Source organism: Pocillopora damicornis, chromosome 1 (assembly GCF_964200805.1).
Source record: "Pocillopora damicornis chromosome 1, jaPocDami1.2, whole genome shotgun sequence".
Classification (NCBI taxonomy): Eukaryota; Metazoa; Cnidaria; class Anthozoa; order Scleractinia; family Pocilloporidae; genus Pocillopora; species Pocillopora damicornis.
Window position 1 is genome coordinate 25,275,551 of NC_142670.1, and position 11,931 is coordinate 25,287,481.

General features: G+C 37.8%; 2 protein-coding genes across 2 annotated transcripts in view; one reads left to right on the forward strand and one right to left on the reverse strand.

Annotated features, from left to right (window-relative positions):
- The first annotated feature begins 20 nt into the window (after positions 1-20).
- On the forward strand, positions 21-6,776 carry LOC113664937 (uncharacterized). Its single transcript, XM_027180564.2, has 5 exons — positions 21-413; positions 910-1,022; positions 3,300-3,560; positions 4,800-5,071; positions 6,607-6,776. Exons 2-4 carry the CDS (start codon positions 923-925, stop codon positions 5,045-5,047), a joined length of 609 nt encoding a protein of 202 aa, XP_027036365.2. The 5' UTR covers positions 21-413; positions 910-922; the 3' UTR covers positions 5,048-5,071; positions 6,607-6,776.
- Positions 6,777-8,803: 2,027 nt separating this feature from the next.
- The window catches only part of LOC113664940 (uncharacterized), an 8,806-nt gene continuing 5,678 nt past the window's right edge, over positions 8,804-11,931 (reverse strand). Inside the window, exons 6-8 of the mRNA XM_027180569.2 lie at positions 11,346-11,561; positions 9,137-9,408; positions 8,804-8,967 (exon numbers count right to left, since the gene is read on the reverse strand). Of these exons, the coding sequence (XP_027036370.2) occupies positions 9,161-9,408; positions 11,346-11,561 (464 nt within the window). The 3' untranslated portion in view covers positions 8,804-8,967; positions 9,137-9,160. The remainder of the gene's footprint in view (positions 8,968-9,136; positions 9,409-11,345; positions 11,562-11,931) is intronic.

Here is an 11,931-nt window from a genome sequence, read left to right on the forward strand (position 1 = left end):
ACGCTTCCTTTCGACTCGGAGTCTCGGCTCGCACTTATCACAGTTCTTGAATGTTTATCTTCGTCCTCCTTCTAACAAGATGAGATGCTGAATTATTTTTCATTGAACACCAGTGCTCCTGCGTAATAGGTGGTAATTCACTATAGTTAACTTTCCCAATTTGCGTTTTGCCCACTGACGCGGAGCAAAGTATTCCAGCGGGAACTTTTGCCTTTGAAGCTTTTGTTTTTGCCATTGCAAGACGCCATCCATTTCTTGGCTATTGTCGTGCATTTTTTTGTTCTCACTGATAAAGGAAATCGTTTCATTGTTTGCTCTGACGCTGTGCCAGGAATAAGTTAAATATAATTGGTCTCCGAGAAAGTTCCATTCCCCACATCAGTCTTGAAGTAACTACAGCAAGAGATCTTGAGGTAAGATTGAGACGCTTTGGTGAGCCATGTATGTAAATTTGTTTGCTTACTCATAAAATCCATTTTCTCTGAATACTAAATGTTTTCGAATCGGTATTTAAATAACGTGCAACATGGTTCAAGTGCATGTAGACTTGATACGAACAAACTGCTGCTCGAACTCAACACCTCAGGTCTTTCATCAGTTGCCTGGCATTTCAGCTTCTCTCTCTCTTTCTCTCTTACGTTTTTATTAACCTAGCATACATGCCGTAAAAGTTCAGCTAAAATAATCACCCACTGGAAATTTAATGAAAATTTTACTGAAGTGAACAACAAAAATGTGCAAGATCGTGTACAGCTTGTCGTTTTTTTTCCATGTAGAATACATTTATTGAGGCCAGCAATGGAAAACCCGAGAATGCGTACTTGTTTTGTTACAAACAAAATGTAAAGTTTTCGGTTTATCCCAACCTTTACAAGTTTCTTGCTACCTCTTTTCTACATTTACTGAAAGGAATTGTGGCAAAATGATGAAGATAATGACGATGATGATGTTATTACAATTGGTGACTTTTGCTCTCGCTGCCCACTCTTCCCTACCAAAAGATGGTGAAGAACCTCCTGCGAGTAAGTACTGATTCACGTATAGTTTTTTTAAAAACGAATAAGTACTTCTTCCAACATCTTGTCCGAATCGAAAAGTTTGTAAATAACTCGCCTCTGGCTCCTGTGTTGCGAAGTTTTCTCTTGTTTTCTCAATATCCTGTGCCAAGGATTATTGCCTTAGGAAACCGATAAAAATTGCGGTCTATTACTTCAAAGAACGAAAAAATAATTCGTCTGACGAAGTTGAAAGATATAATACTCCTTCGAAGTCAATCTTATGCACGACATTATGAACAAAAAAAACTCTTTCTCAAGCCTCTTTCGCCCTAACTTCATAAATCCGTTTTTTTTAATGGTTTTCTTGTGGGTTTTCTTTTAATTGCTGTGTCTTGGGAATACTTTCCAGTCAAACATTAGCTTCTATACATCTTTATCACGCACCGCCATCTTGGATTCCGTAGCGCACCAAATCGAGGCTAGACGGGCACATGGTACAGAAATTATTAACGCAGCGATGATCGTGGGCCATGCTTGGTTGTAATCTTCACTCAAAACACTGTATTGTTCCGCAACCTATACCTATGTTCGTCCAGCCTCGATTTGGTGCGCCACGCAATCCAAGATGGCGCTACGTGATAAAGGTATACCATTTAAATTCCAAAACTAACATGAACAAAGCAAAAAGTCCATGCTACCTCCTTAAACAGTGTTCTTGTCTAGTCCAAGAGAAAAAAATGTGATTACCAGTTAACGATGTACAAGCAAAAATACAAAGAGAGATGTTTTTCGTCTTGTCACGAGCGTGGGACAAAGAAAAAAAAATCTGAGTCCCCATGAAGGATCGAACCTCAGACCTCCGGATACCGCGCTCCGATGCTCTACCACTGAGCCACATAGACTCCACGGTGTGCGAAGTCTACTACGAAGTTCATATGATGATACGCGTCCTGCATACTGCAAGGATCAGCAATGTCGATAGCGTCATGTTTGTAGATAGAAATAAGAGAGATGGTAAATCCGAAGGTCTGAGGTTCGATTCCTTATGGGGACTCAGATTTTTTTCTTTGTCCTACGCTCGTGACAAGACGAAAAAACATCTTTCTTTATTTCTTTACCGAGCTCAAGATTTACCATCACTCTTATTTCTATCTACAAGCAAAATATGTTAATGTTTTCCTTTTCAGTTGTCCTTATTTTGTTTCATGGCTCACCAGTTCGGACGCTAATTGCTTGCCTTTGCCTTGTTACCAGACAAGTGGGGCCTTTTTTCTGTAGAATAATAATCTCTCTAGAATAATTGAGCGTTTGTATTCTTTCTCTGTGAGGCATCGGTCGACAGCAGCAGAAAGAATACAAACAGAATACAAACGCTCAATCAATTTAATTTCAACTTTCTGCATGAAAGCTGTGCACGTGTATTATTAGTGTGAAAACAACGCCGAATAGAGAATGAAATGCAAGGCAAGGGGCTAAACAGTTTTTTGACACCACTTGCCCTGTCCGAGGGCATATAACCATCAATTTATTTGTTTTGTTACTTTATCAGCATTTTCCCAACGGTGGGAAGTAATGAAGTTTCCTAATTTCGCTATCCATGAATAATAAACGCAATTTTGTAAAATTTAAAAAACGATCTCTGGCTAAAACTTTTAAAAAATACGAGCTTTCGGCTGTTTGCGCTACAGCCTTCAACGGGTAAAATGATAAAAAGGTAAGAAATACTAGGTGTGAAGTACAAAGTAAAAAATTAAAAATGCTGATAACTAAGAATGTTTGTTAAAAAGAATGTTGTATTGTCCGGGCAAAGGACAGGAATTGTTGTCCGCATTGGGGGTTAACTTGGAATGCCACGCTTCTAGTGTTTTTCTTGTTTTAAAACCATTTGACAAAGGTGACAAAGGTGGTTTTAAAACAAGAAAAACACTAGAAGCGTGGCATTCCAAGTTAACCCCCAATGCGGACAACAATTCCTGTCCTTTGCCCGGACAATACAACATTCTTTTTAACAAACATTCTTAGTTATCAGCATTTTTAATTTTTTACTTTGTACTTCACACCTAGTATTTTTTACCTTTTTATCATTTTACCCGTTGAAGGCTGTAGCGCAAACAGCCGAAAGCTCGTATTTTTTAAAAGTTTTAGCCAGAGATCGTTTTTTAAATTTTACAAGATGTTTTATCCTGGCTGCGGCCCCTCTATCTTTTCAATAAACACAATTGTTTGTTTTACTGCCGTGTCGTCAACAGCGGATATAGTGTACTGCTAACGTGACTTACAATCGACTTTTTTGGCTGTTAGAAAAAATCCAGTGCCCTCTTTGTAGAGCCAGGGGAGGAGATGAAGCCACAGCCAAAGCTAATTGTGATAAGAATGCTACGATAGCAACCTGTCCAGTAGGTAGAACACTATGTGTGGATTACTTCTCACCTAGTAAGAGATATTTCCGTCGTGGATGCACAACCCCAAAGCTTTACAACAAGTTCGTGCGCAAGTGCCAACAGGTTGGATGTAGATTGAAAAACTGCACTCATCCGCGGTGCGTGGCTGGAGAAGGACCAGGTATGAATTTTTTTCCAGCCCTTCTGTACCTCCGTTACACCCGTGAACTCAGTGGGTAAAAAGACAAGTTCACTATGCTCAACTTGATCCATGAAAAACTCGGTGGGATAACAAGTCGATTTGTTCACGACGTTGACTGCCTATTTCCGAATTATCTTTGGCTTCATTTTTAAAGCGAGTCCCGGTCCTCATCCTTTCATACGATTACAAGTTTTTATTCACATACAAATTAAACTTGTTTTCATACGAATGGTTGAGCACCAGGCCTCATCTTGAAATAGAGCCCAAAGGTGCCTCAGAAATGGCCGACTATCAAAAAGGAAACAACTACCGATTCATCTACGTCTAATAATTTGCGGTCGGAGCAGGGCCAGCATAGGGTGGGTAAAGCTAACTTGAAAACAGTTGAATTTCGCCAAATGAGTTTGTGTAGGTAGTGTTCTTTTCACTTGATAATGATACAAAAGAATTGGTTTTGTAAAAATATTTCCCCCAAATTTTCTTTTATTTTCAGAAGATATCTCAGCAGAAAGCAATGAAAAATTTTCTGCTTTCTCATCTGAAATCAGCTAATAAACAAAACAAAGAATGCAGTGCATTACGTTATACATCTGTTACGCAAGCGAAGTAATTGAGAAATTGGCCTTGGCACGGAGCCAATTTTTAAATAAAATTCAATGAGGAGCAATGCTCTCTTCTTTGATATTTTCAGCTGTAATACAGTTTCAAACTCGGCAAAGTATCAATTGTAACATGGAAAAAGCAGGCGCCCTTGAGTCACTGTGCCTTCTTCATGGTTATTAATAATTGTTTAAGTACGTTTTTCTGAGTAAAGTACGGCGGAAAAAAAATCGACATTGAACGAGGAAAAGAAAGAAGAGAAACTTAGCACATACTCAACATATTTGGTGCCAATTTATTATTTTTTTATTATTCCCAATTTCTTTCCTTCTCCTGCAGTTCTCGGTAGTAAAGTATCGGTCGTGTTCCTAAGAGGGAGTGGTTTTTTACATGATAAATCAGGCATATTTGACTTAATACAAAGTTTTACGGAGAAATTGATCTGCAAATACTTTTTTTTAAGGACCGAATAGCACCAAAAAAGCTTTGATTGGTTGGAAAGGTCGATATATCATTTATTATCCAAATGATCATTAATCACTCCACCGTTTGTGGACAACGAAACTCGAACTCGTTTAGGGTGACTGATGTAGTCAATTATCTTTTTCCTGTTCTAAGACTTCCAGTGCCCTTCCTGTCACGGCCGGAAAGGAAAGGAAAAAACAGCCCAAGCCGATTGTGATGGGAAAATCAAAATGAAAACCTGCAAGATGGAGAACCCAATGTGTGAGGCAGTTTCGTATGAGCATGGTACGTTCCTTCGTCAGTGCACTAACGAGACGTATCATAGTATGCTGGAGAACAACTGTGAATATTATGGAAACTGCAAAACGTCGAAGTGTACTAAGCCAAGCTGTATGGCTTAGCTGAGCTATAGTCTTGTGTGTCAGGTACTGGCCCGTTATTAATTTGAGATGTTAGGGGGAAAATTATGTGTTTTAGTTTTGGACAAATTTTCGGTATTTTACGGCCGCGCAGTTCAAATTTATTTTACCGGTTTCGACCTAGTTTCTGTGTTCTGTTCGTTCTTTGACTCGACCGTTTGAGCGGTAAGGAATGATGAACGAGTTGTTCTATTCAAATTGTTGTTATTATTGTAAAAGTTATAACCAGAAAAAGAGAATTGTTGATATATATCACAAAATACTATATTTAGGGTTATCGTGGGTTTTTGGGCAAACATCTTCAATATATATTCATATACTTTCGCATTTGAAATATTCGGTTATTCGGGGTTTTTCTTTTTAGTAGTTAAATAAAATGTATAAAAACCACAGTGGCTTTTAGAATAGATCTTGCTTGATGATTTTAGATATATGAAAATTCATATATTTGCACTGCGGTGGAGATGAAATTAAGAGATTCTCGCAGCTAAGAACATTACTGAAACGAGTAGTTGTAAATAGGACCTGCAATGGATTTGAACCCATGACCTCTGCGATACCGGTGCAGCGCTCTACCAATTGAGCTAACAAGCCAACTGGGATCTGGACAATGAATTGGGTCCAAATAAACATCCAAGTGAATGATGATTTTAGATATATGAAAATTCATATATTTGCACTATATATTTATTCGCTTCCACCAGGCACCTGCATGTCGGTATTCTTGTTGTTCGTAGATAAATATAAGTGTTATTGGTCTTTTTGGCAAAAAATTAGTTCTCATGGTAGTTTCCTTTCGTACGATCAGACTTAACACCAACCTTGCATAGATAAGCAGGAACTTTTAATTACTTTTCCGCTCTTATTTCCTAAGCTACGCAACTGCAATTAAGAAAAGTACATTTTCCAGAGCTGTGAATTCTCACCTGAGTTTCCTAATTTTAATGGCCTCGAGTTTATCGTATCCGTCCCTTTAATTTGTAATTCTTCCTTGATAGAAACAGTTGGGAATATTTAAGTAGTTTTCGTTATGTTTCAAAGAGATCTAAACCGCTTCTTTATTCTGCCGTTTAAATATGGTCGATTTGGATAACAATAGCACTTCACACCAGTTAGTTGAAAAAGCAGCTACCTTGTACAGTTTAGTTGATTGCAATTTGTGTACGCTAGAGGTCATGTCGCTTGTTGGCCTGACTTAGAACAAAGCTTACTGTGGAACCAAAGATTTTCTTATCCTTGACGTCCGTATAAGCTCGCTCGAAGTAGATCTCCGTGTACCAGGGAATCGTGACGAGTTTCCGTTCTCGCTGCCAAGTGGTCTTTACCGAGCTAATTTCCCCCCCCCACCCCCCCCCCGTTTGTACGTTTTCCGAAAAATCCAGTTTAGAGTGCACCAAAACCTATCGTCACAGAGATTAATCTAATATTTACCTATATTAGATTAGATTAAATCTCATAAATACTATTTTTTTTCTCTTACTTTTCAAGGTTATTTATATTTCTTAATTGATTTGAAATCCTTTTGTTCTCATGTGTTTCAGACTAGTCATTCTCCCTTGAATGCTCTGGAGATGAGGAAACTTCATGAAGAGAAATGTGAAACTCAATGCTTTCCATTTCAGTTCATTTTTTTTCTATACATATTTATTTTTTTGTGTGATTAACTTGGTCAATGAGTGTATTTCTAATAAAGAGTAATAGCCTTAATCAATTTTCATAAATGTGAAGTTTTGGGTGGAAAGAACCATGATCTCAGATTAAGTGTACAGATTCCCTTTTTGAGAGCGATAAGATTGTCAGGCGTGGCTTTAAAGATAAATCAGATGATAAGTTTGACTACCACATTGCTCCTATGTCCCACTGAAAGGAGGGCAGTTTGTGCTCTTAGCAGACTAAAGAATATCTTACCCTATAGATCGGAAGAAGCCCTCTGATTGCGTTGTCATTCGACCACATTTTTATTATTGTTAGTTTGGGGAGAAATACAAAGAAACTGGAAATTATAAAGAAGCGCCGTATAAGTTATGTGTGCAAAGATGAGAAAGCAACTCTTCATGAATTATTAGAAAGGATTGTTTGAGGCGTTAGGTTGGAAAGTTAAAGATTTTATGATACGAAGTTTTTTGACACAACTGGGAAACCACGTGCTCTGATTGGTTAAAACTTTTTCGACTATTATCCCGGTAAATCGATAGAAAACTGAAACAATATTCTGGTTTGAGAAATGGCATTCCCACGGAACGAATTTCCAGATTGTTATTGAAAGCCTTTGGTTTGGTGGAAACAAAGAGGACACTTTGATCGCCGAAAACAAAACGAGAAAGTTTTTTTGTTTTTCGAACATTTATCATATTTTCCATTCAAAACGCAGTATAACTTACTATTCGCGCTCTTCTACGCCTTAAATTTTCGCAGCGCGGTAAAAGTGAAAGAACTTTAGAAAGTATCGACTAGATTTCCCAAACTGTTTGCTGATAGAGAGTAATTAAACACTTGTGGAATTAAATCTTTTAAAGGTGTCATGCCAAATAGTTTTTTTTCTTTTTTAAAGCAAGAATTCTTATTTTTTGGAGATTTGCAAGCGATTTGAGGAAAATATACTTTCGGTCTATTTATGACAAAATATAGAAGCTGCAACTTTTCTTTTTACTTTGTCTGCAGTGGAAGCAATACTTGATGGGAAATGATTGCTCGGAACTGATTGCGCTTGACAGTACCACCATTGCTGGGTTTTTATGCAACACTCCTCCTGTCATTTTCTCTTTAACTTTGAATTTGAATTAACTCGTAAAGAGAAACTATCCAGATACTAAGATAAAGAAAAATGTAACTTCTGACGTTTGAGTGACATGGGAACGAATTGGTCAAAAATCAATTTTCTGGTAACCGAAGTCGCGCGTAAACATGAGTCGGGAAATGCATATTAAAGAGCGGAAACTGATAACTAAACTCTTTACCATAATGGTGCATAGCTTTACAGGCAAAAAATCGAAAACGACGACGCTGCCTTTAACAAGTGGATACAAACACTGACTACAGGACTAAACTTATACAAAAACCTTACAATGCACTCGACATAATTACGTAACATTACGCAACGGCATAAACATCAACCTCAAGTACACAAGATAACTAATGAAACGTACCAACACTCACAGGTAATTAACACGAAAATGCAATGCATACAGGAAACGGTATGACAACAAGTTTCGCAATAACAATTCTGATGGTACGTTAAAGAAGTTTGCGTGGCATCGTGGAAGTTTCGGCTTATTTAGGCGTTTCGCGGAAAAATTAAATAATTCTAGGTTGGTCTGTCTTATGATTGACAATTTTTTCTGTGTTTGTTGAAATTTTTCTTTTCTAACCCCTGTAAAATATCATTAGAATCATTGATTTTTTCTTTTTGATTGGTGGTGTAACCAGGTTAGTTTACCCTTTCTCGGGGTATTGCACAGCCTCATTAATTAGATCAGTAATAAGTCTCCACATCGCACAAATTTTGGCCACACCTTAAGATTGGCTCGTAGTGACTATTTGTATCTGGCGTAGCACAGGTTTTTTTTCGTAGAACCCTTTATTTCATAGTATACATGTAAATATTGTATCAGGGTGCGAATACTACTAGACTGACAGACTCATCCTTAACAAAATGTTCACATCGAATGTCTCGTGTGAGTGTAGTCACAATGATAAGTAAACGGTTGGCAGTTAAACATCACATTTGTCGAAACTGGTACTGACTCTACTTTCTTTATTAGAAACACATTCATTAATAAAGCTAATCACAAAAAAGAAAAATAATCAAATTGAACTAAAAGGGCACACATTGAGTTCCGCGTTTTTTTTTTCCATGAAGTCTCCTCGTCTCCACTATGCTCAAGGGAGGATAACACACAAGTCTGCAATACATTAAAATGAAAGGATTTGAAATTTAATTAAGAAATATTATATACCGACTAGAAACTCTAAATTGAATAGTAGCAGAAGAAATTAAAGACATCAACGACAACAACACAGAGGAGTATTATTTTCTATTGTGGCATCCCAAAGAGAATGACGACTCGGTACCTGACACGCAAGAAAATAACTCGGCTAAGCCATACAACGGGGCTCAGTGCATTTTGACGCTTTGCAGTCTTGGAAAAAGTTACAGTCGTTCCTCGTGACACTGTGATCCATTTCGTTGGTGCAATTACGAGTGAATGTACCCAAGTTATTCGAAACTGCCTCACAAATAGGGTGCTTTTGGGTGCAGGTTTCCATCTTTATTCTCTCATTACAATCGGCTTCAGCAGTTTTGCCATTTCCTTCCTTGCCGCTACAGGAAGGGCACTGAAACTCTGTGAAAGGCAAAAAAAAAAGTCAACATTTGGCACCCTCTAGAGCCCCGTTAAAATGGTCATGATGGTTGATGAAAGTTGACGATAGTTCAAACTTTCAGTCACTATCATAGACTCTCATGTTTGCGTTCAAACGGTTCATGATAGGTTGGCGATGGTTGCCAAAATCACGCAGTGAGACCACGTTATTATTAACAAATAAGGCGCGCGCTGAGTTCAGCAATTTTGGTAAATTTTACCCAGGAAGTTGCGATTGAAAGAAAGCGGATACTGAAGCCTCCCAGGAGATAATGAGAATGAAGAACGAGACATTGTAAGAAATTTTGACTCACGTCTACTTTAGTTAGTAATTAGTTTTATTTGCTTTTCGGTTTGAGCCCGTTTTGGCAAAACTGTTCACCGAAAACCTGTCGTTTACTAAGATCATCCGCTCGTTCAAACATCAAAAACTATCATCAACCATCATGTCGAATTTAAACATGTCCAAACTACATGATAGTTGATGATATTCGATGATAGCGCATGATAGTTCGTGTTCAAACGCGCGTGATAGTTGAAACTATCATACACCATGTATGGTAGTTTCAACTATCACGCGCGTATAGTACTATTAGGGTTGTTTGAAGGGGGCTTAAAATTTTATTTTCCCAATCGGTGGAATTTTATACAATAAACTACGCAATCAGTGAACCAAACCACGTATACCGTCAAGAAACTTATTTATTTTCGGGAAAAAATGACTCCCAGAGCCTTAAAAAAAGTATTTCAGTATAGTGATGTCACAACTTCATTTTTAAAGCAAACGGTCATCTGGAGCGCGTACAGAAAAGACATAAAAATGTTTCAAAATAGTTCAGTCACGTACGGCCCTTAATGAAAGAAAATACAAATGCTCTGGAATGCACTGTTCAGAATATTTCAATCTCCGCCCTCGCGTTCGACAACGTATCTTCGCCTTCTTTAAGATTTATCGTTCAAATAGCTTTACAAGCCTTCTAAACATCTGAAAATACATGAAGTAATCAGAAATACTGCTGCCAATAAAGAATTGGTCCATGCTTAGCGTGCGTATATCGAGTTACGGAAGCACGCGGGAAATTTGAAGAGTACGAGAGAAACTTCTTGAGTATCCTCCAGTTTCTGTTGTAACAGCAATTAAACTGCTCGATTGTTTACATCTGATGTTCCTGGAAGCTGATTTAAACTTGGTTATTTAATAGCGAACGAATCTATTGACGAACACTAATAAGCTAACTAGCACTCTGACAAAATTTAAACTTTCGGTAATTGTTGAGACTATCAGATTTTTTGGCGGGTGTCTGTTAAGGATATATGACAGTTCTACGGGTGGTGGTTTCCACTTAGCGATTTAAGCTTTATAAACGACCGGCAAACTCTGATTATTCCTCAGTTGTGCCCTTCAAGGTAACCAGCTGGTAAGTCAAAAACAGTCTCTTTACGAAATTTATCTTGTCATGTCCATGACAGCTTTCCGATGCGAATTTTTTTTTATGTTTTTTCCTTATATTAGGTGTGTTTGAATGTATTCCTGTTCGTTTACCCCACCCCTTTCAGCACAATCTCACTATTCGCTGTTTTTCTAAAACTTTAGTTGTTTGTATTATATTGAGTCTATTCTCCCTGGTTGTCAATCGGTCCTCATCGTTTTCATGCGCTTGAACTTTCAAAAAGCGAAAAGAACCACCGCGGAACTTGTCGGACTTTTTTTGCTCTTTCTAATATGCATAATCCATAATCGGCCCGTAGGCATTACCACCGTATAATTCCCTGCTCTGATCTCGCTCTTACTCAAGCAGAGCACTCGTTATATCGCACGGCAACAAGCTTTTAACAGCCATGCAGTTAAAAGGAATAATTTGTTTCAATAAGTGTTGATAATTGATCAATATCTACTTGAGACACGCTCTACGACTTACCGTACTTTCTTATGGTACAATCGCCGTGTTCCTCGCACTTGTTCAATAAATTTTCATATTCCGCTTGGTTGACGCAACCACGATTGAAATGATCCTTATCATTTGTGTACACTGCACAAGTTGGCGCCTCTAATGGACAAGTCTCCATCTTAATTTGGCTATCGCAGTCATTTTCGTCCTTGCCTTCACAAGAAGGGCATTGAATTCCTTCAAATACTGAGGAAAAGAAGAAATGCTGGGAAACCTATCGTGAATTCAACTTTGGTAATCGGCTCCGTGATAAAAAAAAAACCGATTGTTTTTCCCGTTCTTTCCTTGACGAATTATAGGTTGAGAAAGTGGATTCTCAGCTGAACGTTTAGTGAACAAGCGTATTTAATTTATTCTACAAAATACGCTTTTTCACCTAAAGTATCAATGTCCATTCATTCCCCATCCAGTTCTGTTTATAACGAACGTAGATTGAAAAAAGGGAAGAAAAACTGATTAAGCAATGATTAAGCTTAAGCTTTGTTCGTGATGAGCATTAAAATTCAAATAATAAGTGCTATAATATTACAAACTAAGAATATTACGAAATAAAATC

Bases quoted from the DNA above. Each gene is read 5' to 3' on its own strand.
- LOC113664937 (XM_027180564.2), top strand. From the start codon at position 923: ATGATGAAGATAATGACGATGATGATGTTATTACAATTGGTGACTTTT. The intron at 1,023-3,299 runs GTAAGTACTGAT...TTTGGCTGTTAG, and splicing joins TGGTGAAGAACCTCCTGCGA to AAAAAATCCAGTGCCCTCTT. The intron at 3,561-4,799 runs GTATGAATTTTT...TCCTGTTCTAAG, and splicing joins CGTGGCTGGAGAAGGACCAG to ACTTCCAGTGCCCTTCCTGT.